At 33.1% G+C, this 24,120-nt stretch overlaps 5 protein-coding genes across 5 annotated transcripts; 4 read left to right on the top strand and 1 right to left on the bottom strand.

Moving 5' to 3' along the window:
• The first annotated feature begins 49 nt into the window (after window positions 1-49).
• LOC124217313 (uncharacterized) lies at window positions 50-6,424 on the top strand. Its single transcript, XM_046622722.1, has 12 exons — window positions 50-400; window positions 500-668; window positions 968-1,165; window positions 1,653-1,886; window positions 2,013-2,188; window positions 2,324-2,459; window positions 2,676-2,758; window positions 4,809-4,977; window positions 5,073-5,270; window positions 5,476-5,712; window positions 5,958-6,133; window positions 6,207-6,424. The coding sequence occupies exons 2-12, from the start codon at window positions 509-511 to the stop codon at window positions 6,375-6,377; spliced, it is 1,938 nt and encodes a 645-aa protein (XP_046478678.1). The 5' UTR covers window positions 50-400; window positions 500-508; the 3' UTR covers window positions 6,378-6,424.
• A 137-nt stretch (window positions 6,425-6,561) lies between these two features.
• On the top strand, window positions 6,562-12,598 carry LOC124217362 (uncharacterized). The gene is made up of 11 exons (XM_069135408.1): window positions 6,562-8,276; window positions 8,374-8,571; window positions 8,709-8,939; window positions 9,121-9,296; window positions 9,490-9,625; window positions 10,598-10,698; window positions 11,056-11,227; window positions 11,336-11,533; window positions 11,638-11,874; window positions 12,070-12,245; window positions 12,327-12,598. The coding sequence occupies exons 1-11, from the start codon at window positions 8,117-8,119 to the stop codon at window positions 12,480-12,482; spliced, it is 1,941 nt and encodes a 646-aa protein (XP_068991509.1). The 5' UTR covers window positions 6,562-8,116; the 3' UTR covers window positions 12,483-12,598.
• Window positions 12,599-13,025: 427 nt separating this feature from the next.
• LOC124217367 (trafficking protein particle complex subunit 31) lies at window positions 13,026-15,802 on the top strand. The gene is made up of 3 exons (XM_046622813.2): window positions 13,026-13,315; window positions 13,459-13,768; window positions 15,467-15,802. The coding sequence occupies exons 1-3, from the start codon at window positions 13,149-13,151 to the stop codon at window positions 15,563-15,565; spliced, it is 576 nt and encodes a 191-aa protein (XP_046478769.1). The 5' UTR covers window positions 13,026-13,148; the 3' UTR covers window positions 15,566-15,802.
• Window positions 15,803-15,896: 94 nt separating this feature from the next.
• On the bottom strand, window positions 15,897-18,032 carry ND-B15 (NADH dehydrogenase (ubiquinone) B15 subunit). The gene is made up of 3 exons (XM_046622815.2): window positions 17,822-18,032; window positions 16,162-16,305; window positions 15,897-16,067 (listed from the first exon to the last, which is right to left on the bottom strand). Exons 1-3 carry the CDS (start codon window positions 17,969-17,971, stop codon window positions 15,999-16,001), a joined length of 363 nt encoding a protein of 120 aa, XP_046478771.1. The 5' UTR covers window positions 17,972-18,032; the 3' UTR covers window positions 15,897-15,998.
• Window positions 18,033-18,677: 645 nt separating this feature from the next.
• On the top strand, window positions 18,678-23,922 carry LOC124217359 (cathepsin L). The gene is made up of 7 exons (XM_046622796.1): window positions 18,678-18,830; window positions 19,607-19,718; window positions 21,110-21,262; window positions 21,444-21,650; window positions 22,093-22,298; window positions 23,025-23,176; window positions 23,363-23,922. Exons 2-7 carry the CDS (start codon window positions 19,623-19,625, stop codon window positions 23,569-23,571), a joined length of 1,023 nt encoding a protein of 340 aa, XP_046478752.1. The 5' UTR covers window positions 18,678-18,830; window positions 19,607-19,622; the 3' UTR covers window positions 23,572-23,922.
• The last annotated feature ends 198 nt before the right edge of the window (window positions 23,923-24,120 follow it).

Consider the following 24,120-nt stretch of genomic DNA (forward strand, 5'->3'; position numbering starts at 1 on the left):
TCAAGTTATAGTTTAAGGAGGTTACAGTTGATCGAATTCATGTATATATTATAGATTTAAGTGTGACACATCCAATGTACAAGAATAACATGAAACTAACCCTAATTTCCTAAATATAATGCTTTGGAAATCAATGAACATAAATTCTCAGGGCTCTGTTCCATAATCTGCTTCGAATTAATTGTGATAAACATACTTGAACAGTTTTGAGTTGCCAAAGAACATTCCTGTAGTAATTGTATTATCAGAGTTAGATTAGATTGCGTTGCCACGCTGTCGGAACGAGTAGACAGTGCTCAGCTTCAGAAGTAGATGTGAAAATTTCTGCTCTTGGACTAATTTAGTCTTTCGGTATTTGTGTACAATTAGTAAACTATTGCGCAGACCAATTTATACATAGGTATTGATGTATGCTAATAATTTTAATTGGTATTAGCATGAGAATTGCTACAAAGATCAAATCATATCTTTAAACTTAACATACTTATATAATTTTTAGTAGCTCATAATGGCTCCAAAGGTGGAAATTGTACACGATGAAAAGTTAACTCTTGGCGAAGGGCCTCACTGGGACGAGGAAGCACAAGTACTTTATTTTGTTGATATAGATGAGTCTACTGTTTTCAAGTATGACCCTAGCACTAATAAAATCACACGGGTCATTGTGGGTAAGTGGCTTGTGTATAATTTTCAATCAATCTTGTTCGTATTTATAAAATATTTATAGACTATACAGGCAACATTTTTATCACTATGCATACTTTTGATAGGTGCTTGTGCACCTGAATGTAATTGTACAGTGAGGCAGAAAGTTTACAAAACTAAATTATATAAATAATGTCGAATATAGGTTTACAGCTTGAATAGATAATATCATCTGATAAGATTTACCCATATTAAAGCCATAGAAATATTATTTGTATATTTGCTATTTATTTATAATTAAAATTTTTTTGCATACTTACAGATAAACAAAATAAAACAACTATTGGCTTTGTCGTACCTGTAGCAGGTACCAAAGATAAATTTGTCATAGGATATGCAACTAAATTTGCACTTCTGACCTGGGATGGCGTTAGCACGGATCCAACCAACGTTGAAATCCTTCTTGATGTGAATCCAGGAGCTAAAGTTCGGTTTAATGATGGCAAAGTTGATCCAACAGGTGACCAAAATCTATACAGTATATTTCTGCTACTGTCAATCAATGAAAATCACAGTAAATAAAAATTGTAATATCGATAAAGTTATCCACGTTCATCCGTATTGCGTTGCATTTTATGTACTAAGTATAATCATTGAATCAGAAATTTGATATGTTTTTCACTTCACATACATAACCATGTTTCATTCGAGTTTATTAAATGGTCGTGGTGTTAGTGTGAACAACAGGTATAGTATGGAATGATTTTGAGGATATTTGTTTTTATTACTGATTGAATAAGCTTGATCATTTTTGAGTACTAGTATAGCATGTAATAAAAATTTACATGGCACCATGTCTTCAATGACCTTTACATTACATCTCCATAATCTATGATGTTCAACATTTATTCCTTGACTATTTGCAGCAATAGTGTGTTCACAAATTTATCTATATTCTGTTTTGAATTTCCAACACATTGCTCATGAGGTCTGACAAAAAATTCCAGGACGCCTGTGGGCTGGGACAATGACGTCAGAATATAAAAACGTGGGAGAGGAGTTAAGACATGGATCGTTTTATTCCTTAAGTTCAACTGGAAAATCATCAATAACGCATCTTACAAATGTAGGGATTAGTAACGGCCTTGCATGGTCATCTGATCGCAAAACTTTCTATTATATTGATAGTTTCAATCGGGCAATTGACGCATTTGATTGTGATCTTCATAACGGAACATTGAGTAAGTATTGCATCAGGTTTGCTGAGCATGTGCATCAACGTTCTACAACACGGGATGTTCAATTGAAAAATACTTTCAGACGGTGCTATTTTAACTATATGTAATATCATAATTTAAATATTACAGAAAATCGGCGTACAGTTTTTGACACAATCAAAAACAAGGTACAGGGATTGCCTGACGGTATGACTATTGATAAAGAAGATAAATTATGGCTTGCCACATTTGGAGGTAGTGCAATTCATCAAGTGGATCCTAACACTGGTTCTCTTCTTCGATCAGTTCAACTTCCAGCAGCAAAGGTACAAAGCTAATAAGTTTATTTAAAACAGTAGCTACTCGGTACATTTAATCAGAATACCTTTATTGTTGATCCAATTTTCTCTATGCCCATGAATTCACCTTATTTATTTTATTTCTACCAATTCGTTTCCCAGATTACCTCAGCTACGTGGGGAGGGCCAAACTTAGATGAACTTTATGTGACAAGTGCTAGCGTACAGGATACGGAAGAGCATCGTTACTCAGGACGTTTGTTTAAAATTACTGGACTTGGTACATCTGGACTTCCAGGTGTGCCAGTTAAATTATAAATACATTATGGGATTTGACGTTGTGATAATTTTTTAAATCAATCATAATCAATCCGAGCTATAAAGTGCCTATTTTTATTTACGAGCAAGTTTGAGCTATACATATTTTGAGAATACTTTCTACCTTAGGCGAGTATTCACGATTGTACTAAATTATTTCACTATAAAGGTACTGTATTGTTTCGAATTTTCACAGTTTACTACCCCCGTTTGGTTCGACAATGCAGTGTTGGAAATTTTGGATCTTGTGAGCGACCAGCTATCATTGTGCAAAATAATGTTTAAACTCGCTTACTCTTTTCAATTTTTTAAATATGATTCGTTGTCTCAACACCAATTATTTTCGCAAAGAAAGTTTCTGCGTAACTTGTTAACCTCAGAAATAAATATTATGCTTTTATTGCACAACACTTTCTAATCTCAGTGTTATCTTTATGTTTTGAGATTTGTGTTCAGGCAATATTATACTTCACTTATCATGGTAAAGCGGCGCAGCACTGTACACATGATTGCTGATTACAAGTCTTATGTAAGCATTTCTTTCACATTATTTTATAAGTTTTATTTTCACTCTTCAAAAATAAGGAAAATATAAATAATTTCGAGTCTCATAATACCGTAGTAGGTATCAAAGATTATGTTGTGATAAGCTATGGAAGCAAGCTAGCCTTCTTGACTTGGAATGGCATCAACGCGTACCTCAATCAATGTTGAAACTCCCATCAATCTGCATAGGCGAGCTATAATTTAATAATATTTAACTTCTCACGGTTGCATCGGGTCATTTTTGGCCTCAGAAACTATATATTTCTTATGGGACGACAAATAAGTGCAACCACGAAGGGTTAATAATGACAGTGTTGTTTGAGTTGTTGGATATGGTTTAGCTTTGTGTTGGGGCTAATTTAAAACTCGTGTCTGAGATAAACAGAGAACAGTACATAGGTTGTACATCAAAAATGATGTGACAAAAATAGGAATTGTCTTCTCATGACCAAACTTTTTATTAGTTCAAAGTCTAAATAAGACAGTTGATCCATTTGATTATGAATAGGTATTGACATGAAAGAACGAATCAAGTATGTTCAAAAGTTTATAGCACGATTGCAAATGCCAGAATTATGCTACATACCCTAATCCACTAATTTGCAACTCGATTGTAAATACAGAATTACAGATATGATTCGAGTTGTGATTAAGGTATCGGAATTAATATAAGCGCTCTTATGTTACTCGAATAGTTAAAAAGTCAATGACCAAGCTTATGTCATTCATTGTGTAGATTAGAGAAGTATATGAATCTTAGTCTGAAATACAGTACGTTTTAACCACATACTATAATCTAATCTTTAATTTGCAAACTTGTCTCATAACTCATAGAACTGCTACTTAAATTGTGGTACAACTGTTTGATTTTCCAGTTGCAGTTGCTGTTGTCTAAATTATAGAAGCTCTATTTAGAATTTTTGATACACACTTAAGAGAAAACAACTTCAAAGTTTCTTTTTTAATACCTTGTGCTGCATTATTCGAAAAATTTATTCTATTAATGTTTACATTCTGCCAATAATTTACAGTGTCAAGTCATTCACTTATCACTCTGATGAAAAGTGCTCACTCTATCAGGTTATCAACTTTTTATCAGCTAACTTGATAGTGCTCTAGTTGTGAAATACTTCGATAATTATTTGCTATATTCTGACGGATTATGTTCACAGTTTCTGTTTCTTTCCAAACCGAAAAAGCAGGAACTTCGTACAATTTTTTCATCGAGCATAAGTGAAGGAATATTTCATTACGCATATTTTGAGTTGTGACTTTTGAAAAGTTAGCTTCAACTGCCGTGTATTAAAATTCACCTAAAAGGTAAGCATTCATCTATACTAATATTATAAAGAGGAAAGATTTGATTTTTTGTTTGTTTGTTTGTTTGAAGTGAATAGGCTCCTAAACTACTGGACCGATTTAAAAAATTCTTTCACCGTTGGCAAGCTACACTATTCCCGAGTGACATAGGCTATGTTTCATTTTCAAAAAAATTAGGGATGCTTACTAAAACTTGAATAATCTAACCCTAGTTGTAAAAAAATAAACAAAAAACTTCCTTTAATCGCGTGCGCTGCGAAAACTATTAATGATAGAACAAAATGATGTGTTACAATTTTTTTAAAAACTCACTGTAAACATTGTGTATTTTCTTTTATTACATTATTATATGCCCGTGCGAAGCCGGGATGGGCTGCTAGTGTAATATAACTTGAAAATGTATATTAAAATTGCTATAACATGCTAGTATTTACTGATTGCCTGGCTTAATCAATTTTTACAGGCACAAATAATGGCGCCAAAAATTGAAATTATACACGATGAACAATTAGTTCTTGGCGAAGGACCTCACTGGGACCACGCTGCGCAAGTTCTTTATTACGTTGACATACCTGAATCCATGGTTTTCAAGTATAATCCAAAAACCAACAAAATCACTCGAGTCATTGTTGGTAAGTAGCAAAAATTTAACTATATATAGTCCAACTTCAACTTGTAATTTTAAATACAACTAAATTTATAATTTGTATTCAATATGTGCTTACAGATAAACAGAATAAGACAAGCGTGAGCTTTGCAGTACCTGTAGAAGGTACCAAAGATAAATTTGTCATCGGGTATGGCAAGAAGTTTGCTGTTTTGACTTGGGATGGTGTTAGCATAGATCCAACTAAGGTTGACATCCTTGTTGAAGTGGATTCTGGGACTATAAACATATTCAATGATGGCAAAGCTGATCCCTCAGGTATGCAGTATATCCAAAATATATATTCCATTATTGTTTATTATTGAAACATTATTGCACCAAATTATCTTCGCATAATACTTCACAGCCAACTTCTATTCTATATCAACACTTTCATGATATGTGCAAGTAACAACATACTGATAAACCCACTTTTACTTACTATGTCAAATTGAATAATTGATTTAATCTGAAAAAATTTTAGGGCGTTTGTGGTCTGGTACATGGGAAATGGCCACATTCAAACCAGGTGTCTCAGAATCAAGAAAGGGAACGTTTTATTCTTTAAGTAAAGATGGAAAATCTGCCAAGGCTCACTTTAGTGGTGTGGGAATCAGTAATGGTCTTGCCTGGTCTGCTGATAGAAGAACTTTTTATTATATAGATTCTCTCAATTGGGCAGTTGACGGATTTGATTATAATATTGATACTGGAGAAATAAGTGAGTATTTATCATGGAATCGTCTTATTGCCTAGCATTATGGTATTTGTTACCCTTAAGAATACAGTTTGTCGGGAAACATTTTGTAACAATTATAATTCATGCAATCTAAAATATAATATCATGTCTCTTATGTATAATCAGATAAGAGTTATGAAAGAATACAAATTTTAAAGCGCATCAAGTAAAAAATGTTGTCTTCTATATCTAAATAGACAAGAGTTTAAAAAACATAAATTTTAAAGCAAATCGACGAACCATCTTTGACTTGAAAAAGAATAATATCAAGGGGTTGCCTGATGGAATGGCAATAGATAGTAAGGATAAATTGTGGTTTGCCACATTCAATGGTAGTGGAGTTCATCAAGTGGATCCTAAAACTGGTACCCACCTCCAGTTTGTGCAACTTCCAACAGCAGGGGTAAGGAAAAGCTCGTTTTGTGTAAAACTGATACCTCTCCATGTTCTATTTTATCAGTGATACCTTTTTCCAGATTACTTCAGTCGCATGGGGTGGACCAAATTTGGATATACTTTATGTGACTAGTGCTAGTCTGTATGAGTCAATAGACCAAAGCGATCTTGACAAGTCCTATGTGGGACGTGTGTTTAAAATTACAGGACTTGATGCATGTGGACTACCAGGTGTCCCAGTCAAGCTCTAAATACACAGAATTACATCTAACCTGTTAATAAAGGAATTACAAATTAATCCAGGAATCACTTCAATGAATAAAAATATTAATTTTAAGCTATTTTAAGCCTTCCAGGTCGCACTTATTTGTCCTGCCATAAGAAATACATGGTTTCTGGAGACAAAATTGACCCAGTGCGACTGCAAAGGGTTAAAAACTATACTTCACTTGGGAAGTTTTTATAAAAAAAAAAAAAAGAAACAGAATCGTAGTTTTTAACGTTGAAGTTGCCGTTCAAAATTATTCGTTGCATACGAATAAGTATACATAAATTTGACAACAAAGGTATTCCTGATATTTTTAGAGCTCTTGAAACCCATGTTGATGCTTCTACAACATTGTAGAATATTTCTGGAGCTTTCCAGCAGATTTAAGAGTATTCTCGATGTTTCTAGAACATTCCAAGAATTTCAGAGAAGATTCATAACTGTTCAAGAATACTCTTAATATGTCTAGAATATTAAAGGACACTTTCAGAACTTTAAAGAACGTCCGAGGCTATTTTCGATGTTTCCTGTAGAGCAATCCATACCATTCCAGAACATTTCCGGATCTTTCGGGTGGATTTAAAAGTATTTTCGAAGTTTTTAGAACATACCAGAACTTTTCTGGAACATTGCCACAGGTTCTAGAATATTCTTGATGTTTTTAGATATATCAGAACTTTCGAGACCATTCTCGCAGCTTCCACAACATATCAGAACAATTCCGGAGCTTTCGAGCAGATTCGAAAGTATTCTCGATGATTCTAGGACATTCTAAGAACTTGAGAGTAGATTCACAACTGTTCAAGAATACTCTTAATATTTGTAGAATGTTTAAGGACACTTTCAGAACTTTCGCAACCGTTCGAACTTTTTCGGAGCTCTCCAGCAGTTTTGAAAGTATTATCATTAGTTCTAGAACCTTTTAACTATTTTCAAAACTTATGAATATTAGGCACTGATCTTGATTTTCATAATATTCTGTAACGTTTTGGAATATTTGAAACTGTTTTCGCAGTTTCGATTCGGCGTAAGTGAGCGCGACAAGGGTCAAATTGGGTAGAACTCGATATTATCTAAAATGTTTATACATCATGAAGGTATTTTTTTATTGTTTTTAACACTACACGCTCGCGCTTATTTGTCGTCTCATGAGAAATGCATGGTTTCTGGAGGCAAAAATGACCCAGTGCGACTGTGAAGGGATAATTTTGAGTTCATGGGTTCCGGTTAGGATTTAGAAAAGGCTTTCACTAATTCATTACGACTCCATCGTTTAATCTACAAGAGTTTTTAAATCGTCTAATCTGCGGTCTAATGGATAGTAAATAATATAATATTATCTCCAAGTGGAAATGTTTTATGCAACCAGCTTTACGACACTGCTATCTCATAGTCTCGAACTTTTATGTGGCTTATGTAATATCATTGTAATTAAGAAAGGTGTAGCTTTTTAGCCATTTCTTGACTTGAGAAACAAGTATTATATCTATTGCGACAGATAAAGCTACTTTAATTATTTGGTGTTCAGCATAGTGCATGTATATTAGATTGTTTAATTCCATACAAATAATTCTGAGTCTAAATGTGAGTTGCAGCTTTATACATATATGAGGAAAAGAAGGTATATCATCATAATCCTAGTTCATTTATTCAATTGTGGTCACTTATTTAAATTGTATAACACTGTAAGTACAGTTTAATTATTTACAGCAATTTCATTAAATGGCTCCAAACATAAAAATTGTGCACAATGAGAAACTAGGTCTTGGTGAGGGTCCATACTGGGATCATGTTGCTCAAGTGCTCTATTATGTTAATGTATTGGAAAGTACTATTTTCAAATATGAACCAAGTACTGAGAAATTCACCCAAGTTATTGTAGGTAGGTTGATTTGAGATCATTTCTCGTCATCACCATGAAGCCTATACAAATATCTAATTTTATTTATATTTAATTTATACATCAATTCTATTCATAGATAAGGATAAAAAATCGAGTGTGAGCTTCGTTATACCTGTAGAAGGTATCAAAGACAAATTTGTCATTGGGTATGGAAACAAACTTGCCCTTTTGACTTGGAATGGTATCAGTACTTATCCAACGAATCTTGAAATACTTATCAGTTTGAATGAAGCAACTGACACTGTATTTAATGATGGCAAAGTTGATGCCAGAGGTGCTACATCTTTATTGTGATTGTCATTGAAAATTACTGATTTTGATTTTGAAAATGATGCCAATGAGATTAAACCATTAAGTAAGTGTTTCTTCAAAAATTCTATGTGTAATTTGGATCAATATGTAAAATTTGAGGTCGTTTGTGGACCGGGACAGTATTCCCAGGTGTCATCACTGGATCCCAAGAACGACGCGGAGAGTTATATAGCATGAATTCACAAGAAAAGTGTGTCACAAGTCATGCTACTGGTATAGGAATTAGCAACGGTCTTGCATGGTCAACTGATCACAAAATATTTTACTACATCGATAGTTTGAATAATACAGTTGATGCATTTGATTATAATATTAACAGTGGAGAACTATGTGAGTATACTTGGTCAAATATTTGTATTATATACACATTTTTCGAGCTGTGGAAGCGTTTAGATTTGGAACTTCTTTTTACGATTATTTCACTAAACGTGATACAACATAACTGGATGAAAAGTATTATCTGTATCTCAAATTATTAAATAACATGTATCCATGAATTTGAACAAAACAGCAAACCGTCGTATAGCTTTTGACTTCGTGAAGAATAATTTGAAGGGGTTTCCTGACGGGATGACTATAGATGTAGAAAATAAACTGTGGGTTGCTGCATTCAATGGAAGTGCTGTACATCAAGTAGACCCTGAAACTGGTTCTCTTCTTCAATCTGTAAAATTCCCTACCTCACAGGTATGTATAAATAGCCAAATCACCATTAAACTAAACTGTTTTTTATGAGATAGTGTTAGCAAAACTGCCATGTGTGAAACGAAACACGCAATCCTTGATTTCTTAAATATAAAATTCTAATGGCTTTAGAATGGTGAGAAAATAATAAGCCAAAATAAATTATTGATTTCATAAGTCGTTCTGTTTCTTTCAGATAACTTCTGCCGCGTGGGGAGGACCAAACTTGGATGAACTCTATGTCACAAGTGCCAGTCACTCGGAAACAGGACAGAATTTTTACGCAGGACACTTGTTTAAAGTTACAGGACTCGGTACATCTGGTCTCCCAGGTTTCACAGTCAAATTATAAATAAATACTTAACGGTCAACTACAAAGGGCTTGATGATATATATTATTCTACATAAAATAGCAAATACTTATTTCATAATGTTTATTAATCATTGGTGTGTGAAATTTTGCTGGAGGAATACTGAAACTAACGTTTTGTATGATGTGAATGCTTGAATTATTCGGCAATCTAATAAACATGTAACTGGAGATGAAATGATCAACCGTAGTTTCATAAACATTCATGCAATTCAGACCAATTAACTGATGACATATTGTATAATAGGCTATCAGCATTATTCTTTAGATACAGTAATATCTTAATTAACTGGAGAGTATGGATGATCTCCCTCACAACATCAAATGTTTATAAAAAAAAATTATGAAAACGATTTCGGTGAAATATAATGTACATGTTTAAGAAATATTTCAAATTCAATATATCAAATGACACGTTGAGGTATATTTATGAAAAATTTGGTGTTGTATTAAGGTGGCCGTTGATTATATGTATGTGATTATTATCACGAATTAAGAATAATGATGTCAATGATATGAGATCCAGATAGGAATATCAAGGGTGTACAGACGAAACTTCATTCTCGATACTTATATTAAAACTTTATCTACCATTTGAAGATTCATATTTTCGAAAATATTCCGAGTTTAAAAATGCCCAATGAATGTAAATATGTTATGTAAAAACATATCCTGATAAGTGTCCCTCAACTTTCACTTTACCTAGATCGGTGAAACGAGATTCTATTCTGATTTTAGATTTCATCTATAGATAGTCAAAATTCATCAATCATGATTTGTAGGAAGGTATAACATGGTTAATAAATTTACCTGACAATAAAACCTGTATGATTAGAGAGTGATGTGGTACTTCTAAGTTTTTTATCACTACCCATTTGAAGATTGTTACCTCCATAAGATGAAGTCTTGATTCTGAACACTCTATATATTTTAGATTTGATTAACTTGACCTTCCATGGAGCTCTCACTGATAGCTTGTCTTATATAAAGAGCAGTTGCGAAGGAAAACTTTTAGTTTGCAATTCTTCTGGATCCTGAGAAGTGAGAACTCTTCCATACTTAAATTTCATTAAGTTCGTAAATTTTTCGACGCTGTAATTTTCTTTTCTGAAGCAAAATATAGATGTTCAATTATACCTTCGTTATTTTGAAGTGATTGATTAGATTAGACCTACATACATATCCAAAGTTATGACATTTTCTTTTGATTACCCCATCAATCGTTTTGCTATAAATTCCACGTAAAGTTCAAATCACAATATATAGTACTTCTAATCGCGAGAACATAAGTTGGCTACCATTTCAAATTGTACTTACTATTCACAGTAAGCTCGTTGCAAAGGTTGTGTAGTATTCTAAACATTATATTTGACTTGGTTTGAACATTTCTAGGTTTCACTAATAATGGCACCCCAAATTGATATTATACATGACGAGAAATTAGTTCTCGGCGAAGGACCTCACTGGGATCAGGAAGCACAAGTACTCTACTATGTTGATATACCTGAATCTACTGTCTTCAAGTACGATCCGAGCACCAATAAAGTCACCCATGTGATTGTGGGTAAGTGGCTAGAACTGAACTTGGAAATACTTATACCAAAGCCATATGAATTGTACAGATAAGTTTATAGTTGATTTATAATTGGAATTCATTATATAATGCTTCCAGATAAACAAAATAAGTCAGCAGTGAGCTTTGTCCTACCTGTGGCAGGTACCAAAGACAAATTTTTGGTTGGACATGGTAAAAAAATAGCTCTTCTGACATGGGATGGTATTACCACAGATCCAACCAATGTTGAAATTCTTGTTGAAGTGGATCCTGGGACTATAAACGTATTTAATGATGGCAAAGCTGACCCTTCAGGTACCTGATGTGAATTGATTGGTGTACTTATCCTTATTCTGTAATGCTTCAGTAGTTAAGAAACTGTACCGATTGTATGTGATTGAATTTTTTTTTAATTCTAGGGCGTTTGTGGTCTGGAACTTGGGAACTAGCTACATTTAAACCAGGTGGACCTGAAACGAGAAAGGGAACCTTTTATTCTTTGAGCAGAGATGGAAAATCTACAAAACCTCATTTCAGCGGTGTGGGATGTAGTAATGGTCTAGCATGGTCTTCAGATACCAAAACGTTTTATTACGTAGATAGTTTTAATTGGACGGTCGATGCATTTGATTATAATATTGACAGCGAAGAGTTGAGTGAGTATTCAACCTACAATTTTGTTCAAACTTCTTATCATTTTTAATATTCATTATCCTGAAAATATATTTAATTTGAATGTACTTCAATAGAACTTTAGTTTATCCAATGTAAAATCATATCAGCTCTATTAATAGTACCATCCCTCTGATGTGTAAACGGAGGATAGTAATAGGCGAATCTAAATTTCACAGCAAATCGACGAACTATCTTTGACTTGAAGAAAAATAATGTCAAGGGAATGCCTGATGGAATGGCTATAGATAAGGAAGACAAATTGTGGTTAGCCACGTGGGGTGGCTATGCTGTTCATCGAATAGACCCTAAAACTGGTAAACATCTTCAGTCTGTCCAGTTTCCTACAGAAAAGGTAAAAAATTATTCTCGAGAGCAAAAAAAAATAAAAAATATGATTGATGTAGTGATATTTTGAAGACAAAAATTTTTTCAGATTACTTCGGTAGCGTGGGGTGGACCAAATTTAGATGAACTGTATGTTACCAGTGCTAGCATATTCGAGTCGAAAGACGATCGTTATTCAGGTCGCTTATTTAAGGTTTCAGGACTTGGTATATCTGGACTTCCAGGTGTACCAGTTAAATTGTAAATATTGTATAATCCATAAGCCTGAAAACCACCGATCAAGTGTCCGTTTTTACGTGCTAACGTACCATATTGTGTCAAACAAAAAAAGCAAATCAAGAATCTCTTGCACTTTGAAAATTTATTGTGAATAATTGTATGCAATGCGTTTTCCAACATATTCTACATCTTCCAATTTTCTGATGATAACTTGAAATAATAATCATAACAATAACAACAATAGTAATAATTTTTTATTTATTGTGCATATGGATAACGTGCCTCCTATGCACCGACCATGCATTTGGACTATGTACCGCAAAAAAAACTAAAATGTTATGATATTATAATATCTCCTTAAATAAGTATTATTATCTCTTCAGTGTCAAATTCAACTGATATTGACTAAATTTGTCCCATAATGTCTATTCTTCTATCTCTACATAATTAATCTACATACCTATATTCATCACGTACAATTCGGGTCCAATTTGAATTGAAATATAGATCTTCCGAATGATCGACTATCGAAACTATCCATCGATTGTAGTAAGCTACCGTAATTTAGTCCAGAGAGAAACCTTTGGGTTTTGACAGGAAAGTTTCCGCAACAAGAATACGAATTAGTTCATAACGATTTGTTCGATTAGAATAAGTTTGCATCGGTAAAATAAAGGTACTGAATTTCGCAATGACAAGTATAACTATATCCGCAGTTCGTCCACGGACCAGTATTCTCGACAAGTCGTTGAGTAAAGGGAAAAGTGAGGTTAGCTTGAGTTGTTACGCTCTTTTGTTTTCCGAGCTTGTTCAATACTGCCAAAACCGTGTTTACACTGTGCCCGAATTACAGAACAAGTAAGTAGCCTATGATCAATAATATCTACGGTAATACCAGATCATTCATTAGTTGTATTAATCGACATTACTGATTGCCATTTGTGTTCTCGATTATTCATGTACGTTGTATATAAATTTTGTAAACATTATATGATTTATAGACTGGCTGAAATGGGTGCTGAAGTAGGTCACAGAATGACCGACCTTCTTGTAATGAGAGAAAAAAGCGGCAAACGCGAAGTGAAACTATTGAGTGTCCTTCTTTTTATTAAAAGCACAGTTTGGAAATCACTGTTCGGTCGTGAAGCTGACAAACTTGAACATGCTAATGATGATGACCGAACCTATTATATAATAGAAAAGGAAGCTCTGGTCAATAAATTTGTTTCTGTTCCGAAAGACAAAGGGAGTCTAAATTGTGCATCATTTACTGCTGGAATCGTTGAGGCGATTCTTTCCGATTGTGGTTTTGTAAGTACTATCATATTCATACAAGTATTATATAATTACGTGGAAAAAGTTAATTTTATCAATACATGTAAGCAAATTACTTTATATTTTTTACTTACATTTTTATGTAGTAAGAATTTAATGCAGAATTTACTCAACTGTGGCGTAAATGGCATACTAGAATTAGGTTGAAACTGTTCTATACTTTGCCAACTCAAATCTTAACTTGGACATCATTTTCAGTTATTGAAGTTTAAACTATTTCAAAACTAAACCCTTCTCATTTCGAAAAGTGCTTCTGAGAATACTGGTATTAAATTCTTATGTAGAATCTACTCTGAATAAAGTATCAGCTATACCCCAATCTTCACACACGCAATATAAATGATTTCGTTAAGCTCTTGTGAATATACAAATGTTGAAAACAATGGTGGACACATGCTGTTACCATTTCAAGCTTTCCAAACAGTGTCTTGGTTTCATTATCTAAAAAAATATTATCATATGAATTTAAAAATTCTGTCATATTTAATCCATCAAGAACTTCATTTCACTTGTTTTGTGTTCAAAGTCTATTACAGTTTTCCACTGAAAGGATCTTACTTTAGTTATAAATCGTTTACAGACCCATATGTCATTTAGTAAGGAGACTTGTTTGTTTTTTGGCAGGTGGTTGACATGTACATACATATTTGTAGAGATTTTTGGTATAGATTACTCTAAATATTTTCAAACCCAGCAGACACAGTGTCAGTGATACATTCGACCTTTATACATAAATATGAACCATACTCAAATTTGTTACACAAATAAAAGTACAAATTTAGAAAGAAGCAAGTAAAAGTTATGGGATACTGTAATGTAAAGTTTAATAATTTGACATGGAATAAATCGAGCCATTGTCTTTGTATGAAATCTTTGATATGCATGGAAAAATGTTTATTAGTATCTAAGTACTTCGATATAAGTATTGTATCATCAACATCATTGACCTGTTCATACTCATCTTATATTTAATGCAACAAGAATTACTAAGCATACAATTAATTACAGCCGTTGATAGATTATTCTAATTGTGATAATTCTATTTGAAAAATTCAGAAAGTGAAGTTGGATCTATCTACGAATCCGTTATTCAGCTCCACTTTATATTTATCTAAATGTGTGAATCATACTGGAGATAGCAACAGTTTTGACCGATATTTTACATAGATCTGATTATACCATTTCGCTTTTATAAAAAATTTCTGATGATCGTTAGTTATAATCTGAATTATTCTCGACATACAACTTCGCATTTAAAAGCTAGAGGCAAACAACTCACATATTTCAAATCCAGTAAATTTCATTTGCTGTAACAATATACCGATGGTTGATCATAAAATATTCATCATCCTATTTCCAAATCATGTGTGTCTGCATGGGCGGATACAGATCTCTTTTCTGTTTATTTGCATTTATCAGTTACCAGGAGTGGTTCAGAGGTAGTTGGAATATGCCCTATGACTCACTTTCAGTTTGTAACCATTCGTCATTGTATTGGTATGAGGTATGAGAAGTGCATCACAAATCATGTTTTCACCGTTCTGTTCTTCAGGAAAATTTTTACCAATACTAAATGAGAACCATATTTGAGTTATGAATATTTGCAAATGGAAATTTTTTTGCGATGTATAGGTGTTTTCAAAAAAATGATTTTTACTCATGTTATGTTTACAGCCAGCAAAAGTGACTGCGCATTGGCACAAAGGAACAACATATATGGTGAAATTTGATCATGCAGTTATTACTCGTGATAAGCAACTTGAAGATCGTTAAATTAAATTGGTTCTGTAGGTACTTTTAAATTATGAATAATTATTTTCTCAATAAGAAACTTTGAGGATTTTTGATTCTATGGAATCTGTTATATTGATGTAATGAATCTGAAATATTAATGCAACAGATAGCTAACTTACGAAATTCATTGATATTACGATATGGAAATGAACTTCTATGAAATTGAATTAAATTTTATCCTTGTGCATAAAGGAAAATAAATTTAATTAAATCATTTGTAATGCAAAAAATTTCTTTCACTCCACACCAAATACTGTCCATTAATTATTCAGCAATCCTTACACCTATAAAAAAAAAACCAGGGTTAATATAGGTTACATATCATTATTATTATTATCAATGTTGATATTCTTTACATTGTTGTTGATATATTACAAGGTAATTATTACTATCGTTTGCTAATTTAATATGTTTAAGCAAACTTGAATTCTCTGTCAGCATAGCTGACCTGACCAGTACGAAATCGGTGCTCTTTCCTGTCCTGTGGTGAAAAAGAAACAAACATTAATCACCGTTAGGAATAGCTTTATTACTTCCAGTATAGTAGTTTTGAAATATTTAATGAAATAATATACCCTGTCCCTTTTCACTAGCCAAGTGAAGAACAGGATGGGTGTCCATATTGCTGCATAGTACTGCAGACCACCTTTCAGAGTAGGCCTAAAATATTCATAGGTTTTTGCTCTCGCTGCCATAAATCGTTGTAGTCCTGCATCAAACTAAATACAAGCAGTTTAATCAACTATGAGTTTGCAAATAAAGAACTTATTCAAGTTACAGATCAATATATTAGCATATGTAATTTTTCTAAATTCAGCAAAACAAACGTACATAGGTATAATTATCTTTATTTTCTTGTTTTATTATAATATTAGGAATGTCTTGAAACTATCATGTAATATGTTGCGATACTTGAATTTTTGCTGAATTGCCTTCTGTCGAATGATTCATAAAAAGCGTAATCACAATATGCATCGGATGAATTCTTATTGTCAATCTGTTATTACAGGAAACAAAGAGAAGATGTCTGACTCTTCAAAGATAGGGAACAGTGTATTAATTTTAATCATTAGTGTATGTGCGTAATAGCCTTTATTTCGATTACTGTGTTTCGTCTCCTTAACTTTCTCTGGGTGCTTTGATCAATTTCATTCAAATTTAGGATTAAAAAATAGAATAAAATTTCATGGTTGATGGATGAAAAATTGTTTATATCTCGCTTAATTTACACAGTAGTGTTCAACAGTTGTTCGCGGTTTAGGATTGTATTGTGAATTGATCTAGTTAAATAATACAAGATAATACACAGAATCGGAAAACCAAACACCGCATGATAGATGATAAGACGTGGGAGTGCATATCATAAATATACTGACAGTTGATAAGCAGTCACGAGGACGACCTTTAACTTTAGACAACCAACAAATACGGATTTGCGTTCTTTCAATTCAAATCGATCTCATTAAATTTTTAACTGAAGAAATACCCGCATATATGTGCAAACACAACATTTAGACACAAGAGAAAGATTATTATCTAATAAGTTGCTCGTGTAAAATTATAGGGAGAATAATAAAAAAAATTTTTGAAGTACCATTCTTTTTAACTACTTGCTGTACTACGTATAATTTTCGGAACTAATCGAGTCGACTTGGTATCGGCATCACTGAATGATTGCAATTAATGTATACCCTTTTGTATTAGTCTTATTGGATAAGAAGAGGGGTCTAGTTAAGTCTGAATAACTTCAGCGGTTCATCGTTGGCAGTCCATTGTTAATGCATGCTGCTAATAAAGTAACAGAGCATAAAGTACTACGCTTGGATAATACAAGAATACAAAAATCCAAACAGAAAATACACGAGAAATCAATAACTCTATAATATCCTGCTTTGAAATAATTAAACCATTTAACTTTGAAACTAATCATTTATCCGCCATTTTCTCAAATTCGCGTTTCAATTAAATATTAGTTGGTAAACCTGTAAATTCCTTGGATCTCGTCTACGATATTTTTACATAACGCATAACCTACGAATGCGTCGATAGTGCTCTACACTAAAATATGCTCAGTCTCGAATTTTATATGATTATCACAAATAAATTTATCATATTTACCACATTATTACATTAATGAACAGGCATGAAAAACACTGAATGCGGTGTATTGAGAATGTGAAGTTTAAGGAATTGAGGTTGCGTGTTCAATTATAATCGTTATGCAAAACTACGCACCGGAGCACCTCCTTCGCCTGTTCCAGCTCGGTACGGATTTCCGGCAATCTTTTGCAACTCCTGACGAAGTTCATTTCGCCGAGCATTTCTTTTAATTTCGAGCCTCAACTGCTCGGGTGAAATATCGTAATTATTTTTATTCGTCGTCATGTCGACGATTCGGACTGCTGCGGCAGAACTGGTACAATCCTACTAACCAGTATTACCAATCTTTTAAATGGTCGAGCTGAAGCTTCCCGAGCATGTGCAGATTGTATTCATTAATTTTCTCAAATGTTTATGATTTAGGCGAACGCTAAAGTTAATTCTACTGATTACAAAAAAAGAGCATCAGTAATGCCTGAAATCATTCGTTTCTCGTATGGCAATTCAGTATTCTTTGCGATGTTTCACGATTTTCCCTCGTCGTCCCTCTGTCGTTTTGCGCAACTACAGAAGATATGCGTTAGGATTGGTTAGGATAATGTATTGAAGAACAATGTACAGTGTGTTTCTGAGATGAAGCAAATAGATCGTCCTTAAAATTGGAGACGTATATTACTGCAGACAAAATTCATTTCACTTATCATTTCGATCGCCATAATAATTACCCTGTATAACCGTCAGCAGTACATCTAGTGGTTGCTTTAATTAGCTAAAGTGGGTTAATATTCCTAAGAAATTTTCCAAGTTCTCCTGTTCCAACTGAAGCAAGAGGAAAAAATTCTAAACATGCATATTGTACAACGCAAACAATTGCAGATATGAATCTGCAATCCACGTAGCAAACGCCCCATGACAATGATTCGACATCGAGGCAGAAGGCGTTGATAGGCTAGCTCACCAAGTCACATGATTTACTGTGAAATAAATAGGCCAATCATGTAGCCATGGAATACTCACGTGATTCTCTCGATACCTACTGCGTTGCAGTACAAAGGCTGTAAATACCGCGTTGTGCCAGTTGTTCTGCGACGAGCACGTTGAGCGGACGGGATTTTTGTGCGTTAAATAGTAATTAAGTAAATTGGTAAGTCCCGATATATCTATTTAAAATCTTGATATGTTTCAAATTATTCGATAAAAACTTAAATATCTTACTGCAAAATTATCAATTTTTATCTGGGATACTCTTATGGCTTTGAATCTATTGTATGTATGTATTTACCTCACTTTCTACTACATAATACTTTGTACATGGAATAATATATTGACATGATGACAGCATTTTTTATTGCTACGATTTAATGATATTGACCCACAATTGTTGATCTTTGGTTCAATGAACCGTTACATATACGGTAATTCTAGAATCTTAGTTCTGACCCTACTCGATTCCGCCACTGTAAATGTAATTAATATCTTATTTTTTTCTATCAAATTTGTCAATTCATTGCGTTTGTCAACAAAGGCCTTACCATCCTCTCGTTGTATTGTTGGCGGAACTCACTGCGAACCGGAAGCGTCATCACAGCGTCACTTTGTTTTGAATCCGAATTATAAGATGGCGTAAGGATAAGAGTTGTTTGCTAAATTATAAGAAAAAAGTCTAATGTTTCGGAATCCACACACTTGTGTGCATCTATATACGTAGTTAACTTTTACGTAGCACCGCAAGATGTGAATCATACGACATTGTGATAGCTGACATTGAACTGTGGCTTTCAATAATTCCGTCAGAGTAACAACGTTAATGCCACAGCGTTCTTTGTTTCATGCGTGTTAATTTTCCAGTGTGTAATTGCGGATTTCCCATCGGTGATTATTTTCCATAAAATTCAAATAACCGCATTACGATGTTTTCAGGTAAACAGCATTAATCATGAAGGTTTTTTTCGTATTTATGGTGGGTGTGATCGCCGTTAGTCAAGCAATTTCCTTCTTCGACCTTGTTCTTGAGGAGTGGGGCACTTTCAAGGTAACGTATACAAACGTTAATGTGATCTATCACCTCGCAAGTTGCATACATATATTATAGGTATATATTATATGTACATATAATATATAAAACTTTTATATTATATATAAATTATTTTATTTTTTCGAAGTTGTTAACCTTTTTTTACTTTGTCCTCCAATGCCATATCTTTCCAGGCAATCTGTAAGAACCGCTGATAATGCGTTTACGAAGTTGCTATAATTTTTTTTTATCAATACACGACACTTTTGTTTTGTACAGTCTGTGCCAATGCAAATGTTTTTATTTTACCATAGTCGGCATAGATCTGCATATTGGTTTGCCGTATTATCGTGATAATTAGGTTATACTCGTGGTGTACGATTTCAATGAAAAACAATTAAGATTTATTGAGGTTAAAGTTGATAACGTTAATATAACGAAATGTTCTGTTTTTTATCGCTATTCTGGAATTAGGATTATTAGAATCGCCGTAATATAAATTGTAGCTCTGCTAACTGCTTCCAAAGTTTGGAAAGTCAGTTAAATATATATATATATAATGTGAATGAGCTAGTAGCCAGCCATTTTTTTTTACGTCCATTAGAATGTAGTGTAAACTTCTGTAAACATAAAACTCACCAATCACAAAAATTTCCCATGTTATCAAAATTTATCATCATTTTTCAGCAGTGTTCGTAACCATATATGTTTTAATGTAATTGCTTATCGTTGTTTTGTAGTTTATATTTATATTTTCATAATGGCATTACTTTTTTATCGAGTGAATAGATAATTAATTTATGGGATAGAAATATCTGTGACCAACCACTAGGTGGGTAACCATTGGGCCTATTTTTGAAAGTAGGAGACCAATAGCAATCTAATTTGAAACAATGCGAAACAAGTTGTTGAGAGAAAAAAATAATTTTTGACATGTCACTATACCAACGTTTAGTAGTTCTTTGTATCTCAAGTGATTTGCATCGTGTATCCTTCCCTAATTTCAAGTCATATCATCAGTACTTTACTCATTTAACAAGATGTCGTTTCACGAAACAATTGATCTTATTATATTGCTTTCACTTGTAATTGTATAACCAACTTGGTGATACTTTATTAACAGTGTAAAGTAGTACTCATATTACAAAAAAAACTACCGACCCATCTTTATTGTTCTAATAGAAACTTTATTAAGGTAGTGATCCTTATTGAATGGTATATAAACAATTTTGTGTGCCACACCAACAGAAACAATGGATATGAAATTTATGCCTGCAGTGTACCTTTGAGTATTTATAACTTTATCTATAGTCACTATATTCTTAGTCACTATATTCTTAGTCACAAACATTGCAGAGTCGTCAACTTATAACATCGTTATTTTTTTTTTTTTTTTTTTTTTTTTACAGCTAACACATAGGAAAAAGTATGACAACGATGTAGAGGAAAAATTCAGGATGAAAATCTTCATGGACAATAAGCACAAAGTTGCCAAACACAATGCCAAGTATGAAATGGGCCTTGTTTCGTACAAATTGGAACTTAACAAGTATGGAGACCTGGTTAGTGCTTTGCTGAGATATCTTTTTAAATTATTTGTACATCTATTTTCTCTATGAATTAGGGTATTTGTATACATCAAAATGTATATCAATTTATATAACAGCTTTATTTTCATTATTGTTTCAGTAATTTCAGTTGTTATTTGTACATGATACATAATACATAACTGTACTTTTATAGCTTCATCATGAATTCGTTGATATGATGAATGGCTTTAACAAGACTATCAACACACTGAAGCGATCAAACATTGAGCGGCCAATTGGTGCCACTTTTATCCCACCTGCGAATGTTAAAATCCCAGAATCTTTTGACTGGAGGGACGAGGGAGCTGTAACTGCTGTGAAGGATCAAAAACAGTGTGGTTCATGTTGGGCGTTCTCTACAGTGAGTTTACTTTTCGTAATTATACATAGAAACTATAGAAGTTTGGAATAACCCAATTTTGGTAATGCATATCGATACATAAGATCTTGGTAGCTAAAAGAAATATGATATAGTAATCAGGAAGGCGTTAAAATACTAAAAGCAAGTAAGACTGTAAAGAATTATGATTAAATATTTCATTTTCGACTAATAGCTTGACTATTACATCAATTTTTTTTTTCTCGATTAATGCTTAATATTCAATATTTGCATCACAATTCAGAGATCAGCTTCTTATTTATCACTTGTTTATAGGTTATTTCTTATGTTTTTAATACTTATCTATAATTTTAAAAAATATTCTCTTCTAAAAAAAAAAAAATTTAAGGGAGTAAAGATTTTTGAAGAGTGAAAATTGTCCACAGTTATTGTAGTAAACATTGTATCAAATTTATTCATACAGACTGGTGCCTTGGAAGCTCAGCACTTCAGGAAAACGGGAGTGCTAGTGTCTTTGAGTGAGCAGAATTTGGTCGATTGTTCTGGCAAATATGGTAACAATGGATGTAATGGTGGATTGATGGACCAAGCCTTCCAGTACATTAAAGACAACAAAGGGATTGATACTGAGAAGAGCTACCCATATGAGGGACAAGATGATTCATGCCGGTAATTAGAATGATAATACTTGCTATGATTCAAGTTCTCAAACTTTGAATATATATGTATGATTGCTTTGTGGCTTCTGCTGTAAGTTTATGCTACCATAATTTCATTTCGAGATGATTCTTTTTTTTTTTCATTTCTACACATCTATACTACATTGATGTTTGCCAAGGTATTCTTCAAAATTTTTACGAATATGGATTACAAAGATTTATTGATTTTAGTCAGACTAATTCAGGTATTTGTCAGAGTTAATTCTTTCTTTCGTCATTACAAAGGTCATAATTCTGGTTGTAACATATATGAAAATATGAAAGAGATCGATCTCTGTGATGTGGTTCTAATTACTATTACAAACTTTGATTTTAGGCTATTCCGCCTCTTTGTTCCTGATGAAAATTGTTAGGATCAATCAAGGAAAATTTGTTAGACCTGTACCAGTTTCATAGCGAAAAATAATTTTAATGTTTACAAAGAAAGTCACAACTGCCGTATACTCTTGGTTTTTAACTTGGGGTGGGTGGGTGTGGGTGTGTGTGTGTGCGTAGGTGTTAAAAATTTTGGTTCGCAGGGCGGTGTGAGTGGGTGCGTGTGTGTGTGCGCGCCTGCATGCGCGCACATGTACGTGTAGATACATACATACATATAACCAACCTGCCAACAAAAAATTTCAATAACGAGATGTTTTCGCAGAACTAATATATTTACAAGTACATCTTTCTATTACAGTTATAACCCTCGTAACAATGGAGCTACCGATGTTGGCTATGTAGATATTCCTCAGGGAGATGAAGAAAAGTTGCAGGCTGCTATTGCTACCATTGGGCCAGTTTCTGTTGCTATTGATGCTTCCCATGAAAGCTTCCAGTTATACTCTGAAGGTAATTAATTCTTCATAACTTTACAAAATAAAAGACTCGAATTAATGGAAATTGGTACTGGTGAACACTTTTTAGAATACAAAATTAATTGAATCTCTCATGGTCATCACTAATACAAATTGCGAATTAGCTCCATTTTAAATTTCTAAAATTGAACTCAGTATTGAAAGATTTTTATTCTTCCAGGTGTTTATTATGAAGCTGGTTGTTCTGAAACTAACCTGGACCATGGAGTTTTAGCTGTTGGTTACGGTACTGATGAAAATGGCATGGATTATTGGCTCGTCAAGAACAGTTGGGGTGGTGATTGGGGTGACCACGGGTATATCAAGATGGCCCGAAATAAGAACAACCATTGTGGAATTGCTTCTACAGCAAGTTATCCTCTTGTTTAATTATGGCAATATAGAGTGATGAGATTTGTTATTCATGAATTATTTTCTGGAATTATTTAATAGATAACATCAATTTCATATGTGATTCTAACTGATGAAGTTTATGTACCTATTTTTGTTTTATTATTACTTAGCGATACATTTAATATTTTATATACTCGTAATTTTTAAATAATTTCAATATATAAGTATTAAATTACAACCGTAAAAAAATCAAATGTTATTAGTAGTAAATATTTCAGTCCACGGATAGACGGATAGATCTTGCCAATGCGACGTTTAAAACTGATGACATGAATGTAATATTTTATATTTTAACTGTTAATGAATATGGAGTACTTTTGAACAGTTTGGCAGATTTGAATTTTGTTACTTATCCCTTATACGTAGATCACACTAATAACGTGAAATATTTATAAGTACAATTTTTCTTCATCATTTGCCACATTATCTAATTCTACGTTGTAGAAGAACGAACAAATTCAATAGAATATCTTACGAATATAAATCAGACATCAATCATGAGTCGAAATTTAGATTTATTATATC

This window comes from Neodiprion pinetum, chromosome 4, assembly GCF_021155775.2.
Source record: "Neodiprion pinetum isolate iyNeoPine1 chromosome 4, iyNeoPine1.2, whole genome shotgun sequence".
Taxonomy (NCBI): domain Eukaryota; kingdom Metazoa; phylum Arthropoda; class Insecta; order Hymenoptera; family Diprionidae; genus Neodiprion; species Neodiprion pinetum.